Source organism: Pezoporus occidentalis, unplaced genomic scaffold (assembly GCF_034315485.1).
Source record: "Pezoporus occidentalis ecotype Australia unplaced genomic scaffold, CSIRO_AGI_Poc_V1 ctg127, whole genome shotgun sequence".
Classification (NCBI taxonomy): Eukaryota; Metazoa; Chordata; class Aves; order Psittaciformes; family Psittacidae; genus Pezoporus; species Pezoporus occidentalis.
The window spans coordinates 1,589,456-1,604,546 of NW_026913071.1; the positions used below are offsets into that span (position 1 = coordinate 1,589,456).

The 15,091-nt window shown below is 42.7% G+C and overlaps 1 protein-coding gene across 32 annotated transcripts in view; it reads left to right on the plus strand.

Annotated features, from left to right (window-relative positions):
• The window catches only part of TCF7L2 (transcription factor 7 like 2), a 177,796-nt gene extending 166,688 nt beyond the window's left edge, over window positions 1-11,108 (plus strand). For 9 of the 32 annotated variants that reach the window (XM_062607873.1, XM_062607864.1, XM_062607866.1 and 6 more), the window contains 4 exons: window positions 1,271-1,319; window positions 1,869-1,919; window positions 3,112-3,184; window positions 8,699-11,108. In XM_062607873.1, coding sequence (XP_062463857.1) covers window positions 1,271-1,319; window positions 1,869-1,919; window positions 3,112-3,184; window positions 8,699-9,128 — 603 coding nt within the window. In that variant the 3' untranslated portion in view covers window positions 9,129-11,108. Of the gene's footprint in view, window positions 1-1,270; window positions 1,320-1,868; window positions 1,920-3,111; window positions 3,189-3,727; window positions 3,801-4,669; window positions 4,699-8,698 lie in introns of those variants that run through there. The other 23 variants (XM_062607883.1, XM_062607887.1, XM_062607885.1 and 20 more) reach the window with 17 other exon arrangements.
• The last annotated feature ends 3,983 nt before the right edge of the window (window positions 11,109-15,091 follow it).

A 15,091-nucleotide genomic window follows, 5' to 3' on the forward strand; every position in this document is an offset into this window, starting at 1 on the left:
ACATTCACATTGGATGTGCCAAGCTGAAGCCCATCTTAACCATTTAGCTGGAAGCCAGACCAACCTACTGAGAAAAAATGTTCTCCACGTGGGAGAGCCTCTTGGCTTCCCCACAGATAGGTCCAACCCTTCAAAAGCGACGTGAGATTCCTTCTTCTAAGACCTGTTTTTCCCCTCTTCACCACCAGGGACTGCTGGTCTGGTGTCCTTTCATCAACATCTCTTCCTACTGCATCTTCAAAAGCCAGGATCTCTTGTGCTGCTCACAGTTGACGTTGCTGGCCCAAAAGTCATTGCTTTTAGCGTCTGTGGAGCTGTGAAAATGAACTTACTCTGTCCCCTACACTGGCCTTTTTGTACTGCTCTGCTAACCCTGTAGCTCAGTTTCCTTAGAAAATAGCTTTTCCCTTTTTAGCTATGCTTGATACTTTATAACTCTTCTCTTGGAAAACAGTGGTTGGTTTCCACTGAAGTCAGGCTCCTGCTCCTGGTTGTCCTCTCCCACACTGCTAGAGGGAAAAGGAGAAAAGGCCTTTCTGCCTCCGGTCAGAGGCCCTGACAAACAGCATCATTTTGTGGGGGGCAGTATTTGGGAAAGGGACACAGTTTATCAAAATGCTGCTAGTTATTTTCTTTGTTATAGAGGAAAATATGGGAAGGGTCTTAGTTATTTCTGGATTTTTTTCTTGTCCTGGCTTTGCTTCCTATGTTGTCAGTGCACTTAAAAACCTGCAGGTTAGGATTTGCTCATTCCTGTGGCTTCCTCCTCCACTTTAACAGTTGGGTTTGGGTGCTGAGGAGCTCCAGGGACCCAGTCTGACCTCACTCATGCACTCTTCCCACTTCAGTCTCCCTCTTTTCCCCCTCCGTGCCCTGTTACAACATGACCATGAATGATTTTAGAAACTTCAGAGCCAGGAGCATACAAGTATCAAATGCTTTTGTCTTTGTGAAGATCCTATCTCAAAAGAAGCATCTTGCAAGTTGTTTTACCCCCTGTTGCTTAGGGCTTTGGTGGTTTTTAGGGTTGGGGGGCTGAAGCAAGGATGTTTGAAAAGTCAAAGGGTGGGCAAGTAGAGTGATCTCCAGGGCACAGCATCCCCTTAGGGTCTCCCAAGCCTCCCTGCACTGAGAGCGATCCAGCGCTGTGCTTCAGTGTCCTCCCCACGGAGCTTCTCTCACCAGTCGCAGCCCCATCACTTGGTGCCGTCTTGCAATCACGTGTTTTGGGGGTATTTTAATCCTTCTCATTTGTGTGTGTTTCCTGCAGGGAAAGAAGAAGAAGAGGAAAAGGGATAAGCAGCCAGGAGAGACCAATGGTAAGTAAAAATAAGTCTTAAATCTCTTGCTTAGTGGAAGTGTGGTAATCCTGGTGTGATGCTCCTAGGTACGGGGGAGGTGGGTACAAGTCTCCTGGCCTCACAGGGAGCTGGTCCCTATACTAGACAGCCTTTTTTTTTTAATGCACTCTTAATTATTTACATGTTATTGCCCTTCTAAAACTAGTAACCAAAGCCACTGCATGTAAGAGCCTCTTGTGACGTTAGCTGAATTCGTACCTAGTAATTGCAAAGCCTGTAACTGCAGAGCCGTAGTTGTAATGCCTATGCCACCGTTGATAAAGTTGTCTGCTTCTTTTGCACATGTGTGTGCGTGTACGTATGTATGTGTTTGATATTAATTTGGGCTGTACCTGTATGTCCTGATGCATGCCTTACAGTGGTAAATCGCACCCATTTTAAATTAAGGAGGTTTGCCGTTCTCTATAGGAAATTAGAAATACTGCATAGGCAATCTCATAGTCAATTTTGAAGAAGCCCTGACTTAGTTTTTTTGAAGCCTTTGTATAATTTGTTCTTTTTTTTCAGAACACAGCGAATGTTTCCTAAATCCTTGCCTTTCACTTCCTCCGATTACAGGTGCTAACGTCATTTTGAGTCATTTAAAATAGTTTATAAACTGCTCTTTTAATTTTTTTCCTGCCATTATAGATCTTAACATTAAACACGTATGACATTAAGAGAAAGTACCATCCACACGTTTCGATAGTATTTATTATCTATATATCTTGGTATCTATTATATGTTTGATAGTATTTTTTAATTTTGTTTCTTTTTTTTTGTTTTGTAACAATTGCTATTAAAACAGTAATACAGTAAAAATAACGCAAGAGTTGTACTAACTGTGCAAATTGAATATGCAGTATTTCTTTAAAGAGACTGATAAAGAATGGAAGCAAGTCAGTAATGAACCTCCTTAATCTAATGGCATTTTTCATGGCTCCCACTAAGTCTTCTCACATTAGCATGCATATGCATTTTTTTATTATTATTTTAGTTTTGGATTACTTTTTTTTTGTTTTCTTTATTTTATTTTCCTTTCTGCTCAAGCCTTTTCATTGCAATCCACCAGCTGTACTAACTCAGCACCTTGCCATGCTTCACGTTTTATTTTCTGGCTGATACTAACCCGCTCATTCCGCAATCTGCTTATTCTTATCCATTCTTTTCAACACAAATTAATCAAAACAAATAAATTGAATGTTATTCCAAAAGCTGCATTATCCCAGGAGATATAATTTCCTTTTTTTTTCTTTTTCTTTTTTTTTTTTCTTTTTTTTTCTCTTATTTTGTATCTGAGTTGAAGAAAAAAGCATGTTCAGGATCTAACTTCCATACTCAGCTTCTTTTCTTCCTTTTTCCCCCTCTCAAAAAAAAAAAAAAGTGAATAAAAAAAAACCCAACCCAAAGAAATCTTGCCTGAAATATCCTGCTAGACCAGCCACAATGACTTTCCTCTAGCTGCTCTTTTAAAAGGGAAGGAAACAGTCCTTTATAAAGGGATACTGCAGCTTTAATTGCAACAGCTAATCTCAAGAGTTGAATAAAAATGTGATTATCACTTTTTTTTAACTTTTAAATCAAGTCAATATTTTGCAATTAATAACGAGGACATTGATTTTTATTCCCTTTTTTATTTTTATTTTTCCTTATTTTTATCTTTCTCTTTTTTCTCCCCTTTTCTCTCCTCCTCTCTCTCTCTCCCCCCCTCTCCCCTTTTCTTTTTTTTCCTCTCTTTCCTTCTCTGCTCGCTTTTCTTGAACTCATTCAGACCTGAGCGCTCCTAAGAAATGCCGAGCGCGCTTTGGCCTTGATCAACAGAATAACTGGTGCGGCCCCTGCAGGTGTGTATAGTTTTCCCAGACTCGCTATGGCTGATTTGCAGCTGGTTTATTTGGTACTTTCCCCTTTTTTTTCCTGCCTTGTTGCTTTGTAGCTCTGTGTTGTGATCTAGAAGACACAAGGGAGTGGGACACTGCCATGAGTTATCGTCTCTGAAAGGGTTTTGCTTCTTTTTTTGTCGTTGTTGGTTGTTCTATTTGCCTTCCTCTTTGCTGCTGCTAGCCAAAAACCCACTGTAAAACAGCATCAGCCTTAAGCCCATATGCTCTTCAAGCCTCCACCCGAGGACAGTCGCTCCCAAAGCCCTTAATCACACAGCATTGAGTGCAGTGCCGGCACCGGACTGTGTCGGAGATCTCTGTTTTTGTTTTCTTTTGGCTCATTGTGAAAGTCCTGTTTTCTTTCCTGCCCTTGGTACGAGGGGAGATTACCAAATAAAACTGAGGTGATTGCAAGCTAAACGTAGCTGTAGCTAAGATGACGCAGACCAAATGAGCTCTATCCACCATTGTGTTGTATTTTTTGTGTTTACCTTATGCTAACAGATGCAAATACTCCAAAGAAGTGTCGGGCATTGTTCGGGCTTGACCGACAGAGTTTATGGTGCAAACCATGCAGGTATAATACTACCCACTAGGCCTTTGGGGAAATAAAAGCAATCTGTCCTCTTAGTGCATTTGTGTGATTTTATTTTTTTAATCTTTTTTCCCCACTCCCCACCTTTCTCTTTCCCACAGCATCAATTGCTAATAATCTTTGATCTTTGGAATTCCTTGCTAATTTAATGCCATTTTCTCTCTTTTCTTTACCAATAACCTCTCCCTGGTGGTAGAACTGGGAACAAGAAAACTTGAAGTCCTTAAAGCTGGCAGATTTTTTTGGCTTTTTAATTACATTTTTTTTTTCCAGATTGTCAGCAAAATGAATGTTTAGCTGGACATCTGTGTTTTGTCTTTCATTTGGGTCTATGTCTGCTGCCTCCAAAGGCTTTTTAATAAGGTTCTGGGATCTGCAGCACTAGTATTTTTCTCATGATTAGAGATGTAAAAGCCAGTGTTTACAGCTTATATTATACTAATCTTTTTGGTTTTGTTAAATGCAAAATTCAGTAGCTACCTGTAGGCTTCTGTGCCTCAATAAGATTTACGTAGATACCATTTTTTAAAATGATCTGATGTCCTTTTTTTTTCCGATTCCAAAAATCCATTTTTTCCTAAATTTTATCCCAACAAGTGAGCTGTAAACGCCTGAGCTCTAGACAAAACTAATTGCAACTTTAGTAGGACAGTTTCCAGCATTAAAAGGAGATGAAAGACATCAGAGAGCCCAAATTCCAACAGCCCATGTTCTACTGGAGTTTAATTCCATGTATAATTCAGTACGTACTTCTTTCTTGGTGGAGGGATACCGAGTAGTTCTTTTCTCATTCCTTTTTCCTTATATGATCGCATTTGGTTAAATTTGTTGTTTCTTTGTTCTGATACAAGCAGTCTTTGAATTTGGAATATTATGATGGTAGGTATTTCAACCCAAACCACACTCTGTATGTAGTGATTCCTCTCCCACATTTTCCCCTCTTACTCATGCCAGTCCCGTGTGCTCCATCTCATTTAGAATGTAGATCAGACGTCCATCGTATTTTGTGTATGCACGCAGTCTTGTTTGTGCTTAGTGTCGAGCAGAACACGGATCAGGGGTGGTGTTTGTGTGTCAAAATACAGATAAGGCACCAGACATGTCTTCAACAGATTGTATATTGTCCCATTAGAGACATGCTAGTACTGGGTGTTGGCATCAGTGCCAGGATGTATGTTAAAAAGTTTTGAAAACAGCAGTTTCTTAAAGCTTAAAGGAAGAAGGGTTTCAGTTCAGAAGAGCTGGGTAGCCACTTCCCTGTATCAGGAGGCTCAAGTCTCATGATAGCCAAAGTTTCACATCTTGTGTTTAGTTGGGCTTTATTCTGTGGTTAGTTCACTACACGCTATCAGCAGATATTTGTGTAGTCTAGAGATAGAGCATTTGAAGCATGTCAGGCTCTGTATGCCAAGTACAGAACCGGGGTCACATCATGTTTGTGTTGCTTTATCTTTCCTTAGCTGCTTAAGTAAACAGCATACTTTTAAAACTACATTTTATCAGCAAGGGGACTTTTCCTCAGTCTGTATAATGCTTAGGCATAAGCCCTCTCTTAACTTTCACCAGATTTGGTCAGAAATCTTTGCAGCACATCGGAGATTACTTCAGTGTTGCAGCTGATAGCTTTATGCTTACTGTTATAGTCAGCTGCTTTTCTTTTTGTTTTGTTCTTAAATGCATGTAGACATTTTATCACTAGGTATTAAGAGCATTTCTCTCCTAGTTCTGGTCCTAACCATTATAACTTTGCATTTGCTAGCATGGTAGCATTTAGTAGCCCATCTTAGGTAGGTGCTAAAGATGTACAGTGTGCTGACACAGTAGAAACTGAGACATCTTTGCTCACAGCAACTAGATACACCATTGTCATCCTCTGTGGCTTTCACTCATGGCAATTGCAGTGTTACAGGTTTCCTGATGCTCTCCTGGAGCTAGTTTCAAGGGCAGCATCAGTGGGGTCGGGTCTGTTGCTGTTTGCTGGGCTGAGGTAGCAGTTGATGCTTTCAGAGCAATGCACAAGTGAATAATGCTCACTAGTGCTTGAGGAGGATATGCAGGTTTTTTTCTTCCCACTTTTAGGAGAGCAAAACCGAGGCACAAGTAGCTCCTGGGGTGTTTACTTATTCCCCTTTGCCAGAGCTACATGGTGTTGTTCACTTCTGGTAAAATTTGGCTTTCAGGGTCTGGGATTTTACCTCTGCCTTCTGTCCCACCTAACCCTTGCACGCACATTACCACAGGTAACACACGGTGGGAATGGCACAGGCTGGAGAAATGTCCCCCTCCTTGAGCCATCCTGATTTAAGCAATGGCTTTCCAGATTAAAAGTGGCCACACTACTAAAGAGTTTAATATTCCACAGAAGCAGAGGAAGCAATTTGCTTGCTTAATCTCATTCAAAGGAAAACTACTTCAGGTAGCAGACCAGTGGGTTTAGTTTTAGAAAGGTTGTTTTAGCTCTGCAGTCGGAAAGTCAGGTAGATGAGGTTTAAGCCTGCTTTGCCATGGGAACTCTTCCTTTCAGGCCACAGAATTTTAAATAGTATTAAAAAAAAATACCTATTTTGAATTTTTGGCAAACTGGATTCAAACTGCCTCCAGTGAAGAAATGATAACTGCCTTGTAGGTAGAGAGCAATCCAGTTGCATGGCTTCTGGACCACCATCAATGCGGCAGGCAGAGAGTGGGTCTCTGCTTGCAGATTATTTTAATGTGGGTTTGGGGTGGGAGCCCTGCAGTGAAAACCCACCTTTCCACACAGGTATTATGGGTGAGCTTTGTGAAGCATCACTGCTCTGCTTTGCCACTAGAGCTGTGCAGACATGACCTGTGGCCCTGGTAGCTTTGCACAGCTGAATCTAGGAAGTGGGGAAAAAGAGCAGCAGAACTGTCCTTAAGCCAAGAGCCAGAGGCTTCCCATTATTTGTTAATGGTAGAAGAATTAACAGGTTCTGTTTTGAGCCCACCAAATTAATTTTTTCTGTCTTTTAACGTTGCTCTACTAAAGCATGGTTTACAGCCTTTACTTGCTGTCTTCTATCTTTCTTCCTTTCTTTCATCTTAACATTTAAGTTGCATGGTTGTCTTTTAGTTTTTGGCATGTATTGATCTGCAGGCTAACGTGGTTAAAACTCTAATAGCCCTAACCCCTTACCTTGCCATCTGGAACGTGGAGCAGAGCCTGAGTCTCTGGAGAAAGGGATGTCACAGCATCACTGGTCCCTCACTGAAGGTGGTAGAAAGATGGGGTGCCGGGGTTGCTGTTCCCTTCCTGGCTATGGGAGATGATCTCTTTTAACTCCAGGATCAAGCTGGTTACATCTCCCTTGCAGTCAAGAAGCATCTATCCCTATTGCCTAGGCAACAGAACTTTGTTTAACCCAAGTCAAATGAAGTTACCCTGCATAGGGGAGAACGTTAACAACCAGCAGTGGAGCTGGGGCACCTATGTGAGCGGGGAATGTCACCCAGCGACATTCAGCTGTTGTGCTATGCTTGGGCGCTTCCTTGGATGAAGCTGCTGAGCCTAGGGCAAGGTATCCACTGGAGGGCAAGAGCAACCTACTCCTTCACATTGGTGGCTTTGTGCAGCTTCCCTGAGCATCCAAAGTTTTTGTGGCAGAGCTGCTGTAGACAGACTTTGTGATACACACTGGGCTGTGTGACAGCGGTTCAGCACTTCCCTTGGGAGGTGTGCTTGTGAATAGGAGGGCTGGAGAGCCATCATTATTAGGGTCAAGGTAGCCACTGAACATCGTTCTGCCAGATGCTGTGGTTGTTTGCCTCATTATTTCTGTCCTGCTGCTAGAATTGTCTTGCATATACTTGGCAAGAGAGATGGTGTGAAACTGTCATCTGTTTTCATTGCTCCTTTACATTATTAAGTGGACAGAGGGAGGAGAAAAGATCTCTGTCGGGTCACTTACTGATTTGAAGATGAGCGGCTCTTGTGAGACTCTCATATTCCCTGGTGTGAAATAAGCTCCATGTTGCTCCTCACCTTTGTACCTGTTGTTGTGCTCTTTACCTACTGAAACTGGGTCCCACTCTGGAGTTACATGGATGGCCTCTCAGAGGAAAATCCCCAAAATGCAGACGAGCAGCTTCCCAAATCTACCACTCTCCCTTAAAACAAAAAGTAAAACTGAGTCGATTTAAAGCCACAACCTGCAGGCCATACAACCAGTTATTCTTGTTATTTTGGATCATACTCTGTTTATCCTGTCCTTTTCCTGGATTTTTTTCCTTCTGTTTGCTTTGTTTGTTCGTTTTGTTTTTATTTCCCCTCTCTCTTGTTCTCCCTATTATATATCCCTCCTGTCTGACTCTGACATTTTGGATTTGGTGTGGTTCTTAACAGAAAACAGTGAGCAGTAGTTTGCAGCCGTCCTTGCCTCCCAAGGGCAGCGCATCGTAGGAGACAACAGATGACCTAGGTGTAGAGATAGCCCTGTTGAGTTGGACAGCGTTATGGGACACCTTGAGATGCCATCAACTATCCAGAGCTTTGATTTTATAAGGATTAAATTACTATCTTTTTTTCCTGGAGGACAGTCCAGTTTGTAGATTAGCACAGTGGGCTCCAAAACCATTTTACCTGCTTTTCTAATGATTAAAATAACTGAGGAGATGAGGCGGCCTGAAGAGGAGGGGAACGAAGAGACAATTGGTGAATCCTTTCCAAATCTGTTAGCCGAGGGGGGGGTTCCGAGTGGGCTCAGTGCTGAGGACACCCCACCAGACCCCCAGGACGGCGCGTGGGGCCAGGGTGCCGCCTGCGCAGAGCCCAGAGTAGCTAATGGATGGCTCTTTGCTGTAGATTACTGTCTCCATCGGCGTCTCTGCCCTTTATTCACAGAGAACTCTCTCCCTGTTTCTAGGAGAAAAAAAAAGTGCGTTCGCTACATACAAGGTGAAGGCAGCTGCGTCAGCCCACCCTCTTCAGATGGAAGCTTACTAGACTCTCCTCCGTCCTCCCCTGCCATGCTCGCCTCCCCCTCCAGAGACTCGAAACCACAGACTGAACAAACGCAACCCCTCTCGCTCTCATTGAAGCCCGACCCGCTGGCGCACTTGGTCATGATGCCGCCGCCATCCTCGCTCGTCCTCACCGAGAGCGCTGCGAGCAAGCCCGGCGCCCTGCCTGCTGCCAGCTGCCCCAACGGGGCCCTGGACCACCCGCCGGCCGCCCTCCCGCCGGCCGCCGCCGCATCCCTAGCACAGCCCTCAACGTCCTCCTTGCATTCCCACAGCTCGCTGGCAGGGACACAGCCCCAGCCGCTCTCCCTCGTAACCAAGTCCTTAGAATAGCTTTAGCCTCGTTAGCCCTTTTGATTTCCTTTTTTTTTTGGGGGGGGGAGGGGGGGTTGAATTCTGTTGGGATTCGGGATTTTTTTTTTCCTTTATTCTGTTTTTTTTTTTCTCCTCCTTCTCCTCGTCGTCGTCCGCTGTTCGTCGTCGTCTCTTGGTTTCGTTTTTAATTCGTGCCATGTGGCTACATTAGTTGATGTTTTATCGAGTTCATTGGTCAATATTTGACCCATTCTTATTTCGATTTCTCCTTTTTAAATATGTAGATGAGAAAAGCCTCATGATTCTGCCAAAATTTTTATCAACAGCTGTTTAAAGTCTTTGTAGCGTTTAAAAAAAATATATATATACATAATTGTTATGTAGTTCCAATAGCTTAGTTTTAAAGACTGATTTTAAAAATGACAAAAAGAGAAAAAAAAAAAAAAGAAAAAGAAGCAATTTTGAAGCAGCCCTTGCCGGAGGCATTGGTTCTTTATTATTTGTATTAAATACGAGCTTGCGAACCAATCATTTTACATCTGGTTTTTAAACCTTTAAGGGCACAATGAATGCGGTGCCGCTACTACTTCTTTTTTTTTTTTTTTTCATTGTTCTCCTTCCTCGTGTGAAACAAACCTTTATTGTGATGTTACTTGTTCTTGTTTAAATGTACAGAAACAAAGGGTTAAAGAAAAAAAAAACGTGTTAATATACCTTGTTCCATGGTGTTGTTCTTTTTGGGGGAGGGAACGCTACTCAACACTTAAAAGTATCACAACGCTATTGGACCAGTAGTATTTATTGCTTTAGAAATTGCTTGTTGTATCTGTATGTTGTCCCTTTTTAAATGGGTTTGGTTTTTTTTTTTTCCTCTTTGATTTTTCTTGAAACATTGTATAAAGGTTTTTTGTTCCGTTTTGTTTTTGCCCTTAGTGTAAGCATCTTATATATAACAACTCATTTGTACAAGGTTTTTAAGTTTATATATAAATGTGTATATATATATTTTTTCCGGGATTTTGGGGTTTTGTTTGTTTTTTTTTAATTCCTTTTTGGGGGATTTTTTTTTTTTTCTCTATGAAACACAATTGCCACCAAATGGACATTTCGCAGACGCGTTTCGTTCAAGGATCAATAGTCTAAAAGAAAATCAATAAAGAATTGCTTTAAAAGCCATCGACACACACACAAAAAAGACTTGAAGATTTAGCAAGGGAATCTTTAGCAACCGCTGTTTGAGAAATAGCAAGGTCCAAGTGTCTCCTGTTCAGAACTGCAGCTGAATCCCCTGCGACATTAGGACTGTAGGCTGTGTGCAAAATTCTTCTGTGCCAAAATTCTCAGTGACTTTCAACTTTTCTCCCGAACAACCTTTTATTATTAATTTCCTTTTTATTTTTCTTTTTTTTTTTTTAATGCTGTAATTTTTTTGTTCATCCTGTTTTGCTGTGATGTTACATAGGTAGATATGTATGTAGTTTTAATGTCACCTATAACAGACGTGTTTGGTAGCAGATTGTCCGGAAAGCATTTAAAATGAAGAGGTATAAACCCTTAAGGGCCAAAATTCTGTATATTAGATTATTCATAAAAGGAAAATCAGACTGCCACTTTTATGTACACTTACTACATACAGGTAGGTAGCAAACTTAAAACAAAAAAAAAATCCTAGGCATGTTGATGTTGCAAAAAAACGCTGTATAAAGCTGAAAAATTGTTCATCTGTTCATTCAGTGCCATTGTAGTTGACATGAAGCGATTGTAAAACTGTCTCAGATTTTTCTCTGGTTTATTAAGATGCTAACTATAACATTTTTTGTGAATACTTTGAATGTTTCCTAACAGTTGTGATGTTACTGTTCCGTTTTATGCTCTTATTCCGATTTTCATTTTTAATGGTTTGGAAGCCATTTTTTGTAATGAATAAATGTTCATGCTGTACAGTATCTGTAGCATGCAGTTCTGGATTAATAAAAGCAACTTAGTATGTGCAGAGAATGACTTGTCAACTCATTTATGCGTTGACTGCTCTTTACTCTGGCCGATAAGATTTACAGCCCAAGCAGAAAACTTCCTTGAAAAGCAATGGTGAAGATCATGGCAAATTGCAGCCAGCTGTCGTTGTGAGAAATCCTGTTTCCTTCGGGTTCCCATGCTGCCAGCCTTCTGAATTCGTTTTGCACCAGCCCTCTCCCTGCTCAGCAAGCTTTTGCGTGAGTAGCAGTGGTTGAAAACCCGTTTTATTGAAAGCAAATGGCACGTGATTTGGCAACAGACAAGTAGCACATGAGCTAAAGCAATGTCGTCCCTCTGTGTGAAGTGATCCTGACGGGGGGATGGAGACCAGGGGTGATGACACCTTTGATTTTAGAACGTTTTTGTTCAACCCAGTGATCCCACAACACAGGGCTGATACTTGATATAGAGGTCGCGCAGGAGAGCTTAGGTAGTCCTAATTAGTCAGAGTCTTCATGCTGGCCTTTGGGTGTATCTTCTGTATAGATCTGAGTCCACTTATGCATATACTTATTTATGTATTTTTAATGCAATGAGCCCTTGCACAGCACAGCCTGCTCTTGACGCTGAGCATCCGGAATCCACCCAATGCCTGTGGATGCTGCAGGATGAGAATGAACATACACACAAGAATATTAAGTGGTTGATTTGTTTGGGTTCTTCAGGGATTTAATCTTCATTATTCCTAGGAATCTCTCACAAGTAGATGTCGCCTTAGCCCCACTTGTCTTGGAAAATCTTGGCCATAGTAGTTTCTGCAGTGGCACTTGAGGGCAATCAAATGTGCAGTTCTTGGAGCTGGCTTGTTCCCTGACATTGTGCCACTTCTCAGGTGGGTAATGCCCTTCTCTTCAGATGGTCTTGATGGACTCTGCAGGAAGGGTAAGTACGTTTCCTCATACAGGAAGACAGGTGAAGTGATTCTTCTGGGAATGGGGCCGTTTTGGGAAGCGCAGCCCCAGTGGCTGAGACTGAGGGGTGTCCCTCACTGTGGGCTCTAATAAAACCAAAGCAGTTTTCTGTTGATTGCAGAGGGAATTTGCTTTGTGGAGGTGCTGGGAGGTACTGGGTGAAGTACTCAATAATGGTTAAACAGAATATGTAGTACTTCAAATTGCTGTCATTTTGTTTAATGACTAGTTGACAAGCTGGGAGCCTCTTTTTGTTTCAAATGTTAATAAAGGATTGTATGCATATTGTTTCATATTTCCTTCTAGAAGGACTAACTCACAATGTGAATTTTTTACTAGGCCTTGATCCAAGGCCTGATGCTGTTTTTGTTGTGGTCTGATGCAACACTCCCCTCGACTTTGGTGGAACATGTCCCCTTGTCACCCGTGACAGGCGTGTGGGCAGCATGGGTGGAACACAGAAAAGGATGTTGCTGTGAAGCCTTCGTGAAAGATGTCAAATCTTGCTGTTGTTGCTGGCCAACAAATTGAAGGTGATGCTCAAATTGCTCTCCTGCTATGCAGGATTTCTGGGGAATGATTTTTTTTTTCCTAGAGCATGGCCATCCATCAGCCAGACATATGTGCTGCATCTCTGCTGGGGATAGCTGCTCTCTTCTAATGCAAAACAGTGCTCCGGGGAGATCTTTGCATGCCATGATTCAAAGGAGACACCATCAAGGTATGATTCCTACATCCAACAAAATTGTGTTTGCTCGCTGCTTTATTAGCAAGCCTTGAAAAGCAGAGTCCAGCAGTACTGCTCATGATGGATTGGTTTTCCTTCAGTGTGTGTTCAAAAGATATGTGGAGCAGAACTCATGAGCGGTGGGTAACTTGTGCTGGGAAATCTTTTGTTTGTTGTGGAAAACAACTGTATATTCTTGGGAAAGCAACTGCTTGGGTTTGCTGTAGGTTATGCATTTCCTGTGTCCTTTGGTGGGCTTATGCCTTCAGAGTTTCCTCCGAATTTCCCTTGCTTATCGAACCTGAGCTGGATCAAGGATCCTGGAAGAAAGTTCCCATTATTTATATGTTTTCCCTTTGTGCCCAGAAGTCACGACCAAGGACCTCATCGGTCTAGGTTGCAGTGGAATGCCAACTCTTCCATATGGTGAAAAATAGGGTGAGCAACTGGCTACAGGGGTATGGCCTGATCACCCCTTTCACCCCCAGATTCACACAAGCGAGGGGGGCCTCCAGAGCAGGGTGGTGGCAAGCTGACACTCTCTGTCCTTGCGCCACGGGACAGCATGGGGCCCTATGTGCAGTTGGTAATTCACTATAGCCATTACTTCCATCTGTTTTTATGGGATAAGGCAGGGAAGCAAGTCAATGTATTGCATATTCAGAAGACATTTATTTTCCATTAGTTTTGTAAATCTCATTTTTCACTTATTGCATGGAATTTTAAAAAGTTTAAGCAACTGCTGACTCAATAAAGCAGTGCCACATGGTTTTAAGCTTTTCTTAACAGAAAAGAAAGGAAGGGAAAGGCAGGAAAAAAGAGCAGTCATTTGAGTCCTGTTCATGTCATTAGACCATGAAAAGATGTAAAGACAATTTACAGTAAAATGGTTGCATGGACCACTGCAGCAATCGTGAAAGCAAGCAATAATCATAAAAATGAATGTGTGTGACTGTGCTGTCCCAGCTATATCTGGCATCCACATAGGAGAGCTCTACCACCTATGACTTTGAGTAGAGGTTTTGGATGCTGTTTTGGGAGTGATGCTCCAGCTGGAGACTAAACTCAGTACGGCACCAACACTAAGCTTCAGTAGAGCTTCAAAACAATGAATTTGCTAAGAGACTGTTGCAATTGCTGTGTTATAAGACAGGTACTTCGGCATTCATTTAAAATGTGCTTGGAAAACATCTTGAGACTTTAAAGGCAGATCAGCTACAAGTGAATGCATCTCAACTTCCCATCATTATCAATAATGTCACCAGCCTGTTTTAAGGACTCCGAGGACAGGAGTCTGCCAACCCCTGGACTGATTTTCTTCAGGGATCAATCCAAAATACTCACGACTTGCATCCATGTTCTAGGACTTGCTCTTCTGCATTTAATGTGGGGTGGGGATGAATTAGCCTGGACATCTACAGCAGTGGAGATCATGAAGTCATACTGTCTGTCCATCTGTTTGACCATCCCTTGACAATTCTTGAATCCTCTGGCATTTTGAACCAGATTTGACAGCGGCAAACTCTCTCAGAGATGATAAAGTCCCTCTGAGTTCCAGGGAAATCTCTGCCGGCACTGAGAGGCTTTCCAGATCCGCTGCTGAAGAAAAGGCAGGGAGAGCTCAGCTGTTATCCATTCTCTCTGGCAGCATCCAGATGGCCAATTATCACACATCTACTTCTGGACCAGCATCTGCGCTCTCCTGCCCAGCTGGCAGGCCAAGAAGATTAGGTAGGAGACATGGAGAGTGTTGTGGTGTTGGAGGGAACAAGGGATATGGGAGAGAGTTAAGGGTATAGGGAAAACTGGAAACACTGCAGCTGCAGTATGTAATAGTATGTAAGATTGCAGTGGGAATCGAGGGAAGGGGAAGGACGATGGGGAGATGGAGACACATCTGCAGGACACCAGGCCTTGCTAAGGGTACTGCTCCGGGTAAGTAGACACCATGGTGTTACCAGCTCCTTGTTTCAATCCTTCAACTCAGTTGCTCTTACCAGTGAGAAGCACAGCCCCATTTGGGAGGTACCTGCTGGCAAGGGCTCTGGCTGGGCAGGCTGCGATGCCCGGCGCTCAACCGGACAGGTCTACCATGTGGGAAAGGCTCGGGGTGTTTCCCTGTAGCACGGTGAGGACCAGAGCTGGCTGTGCATAGCAAGAAGGGTGGGGTCTTCCAAAAAAGAAGAAAAAGAGCTGGTTATCTTATTTGCAAACAAGCCCATCTGTAGTAGCTCTGTAGTTCCCAGGCATCGGCAACACCCGGGGTTTAATTTTCATCAGAAAATACCTCCTTTGCTCCCTTATTTTGTGTTCCCTTTTTGAATATG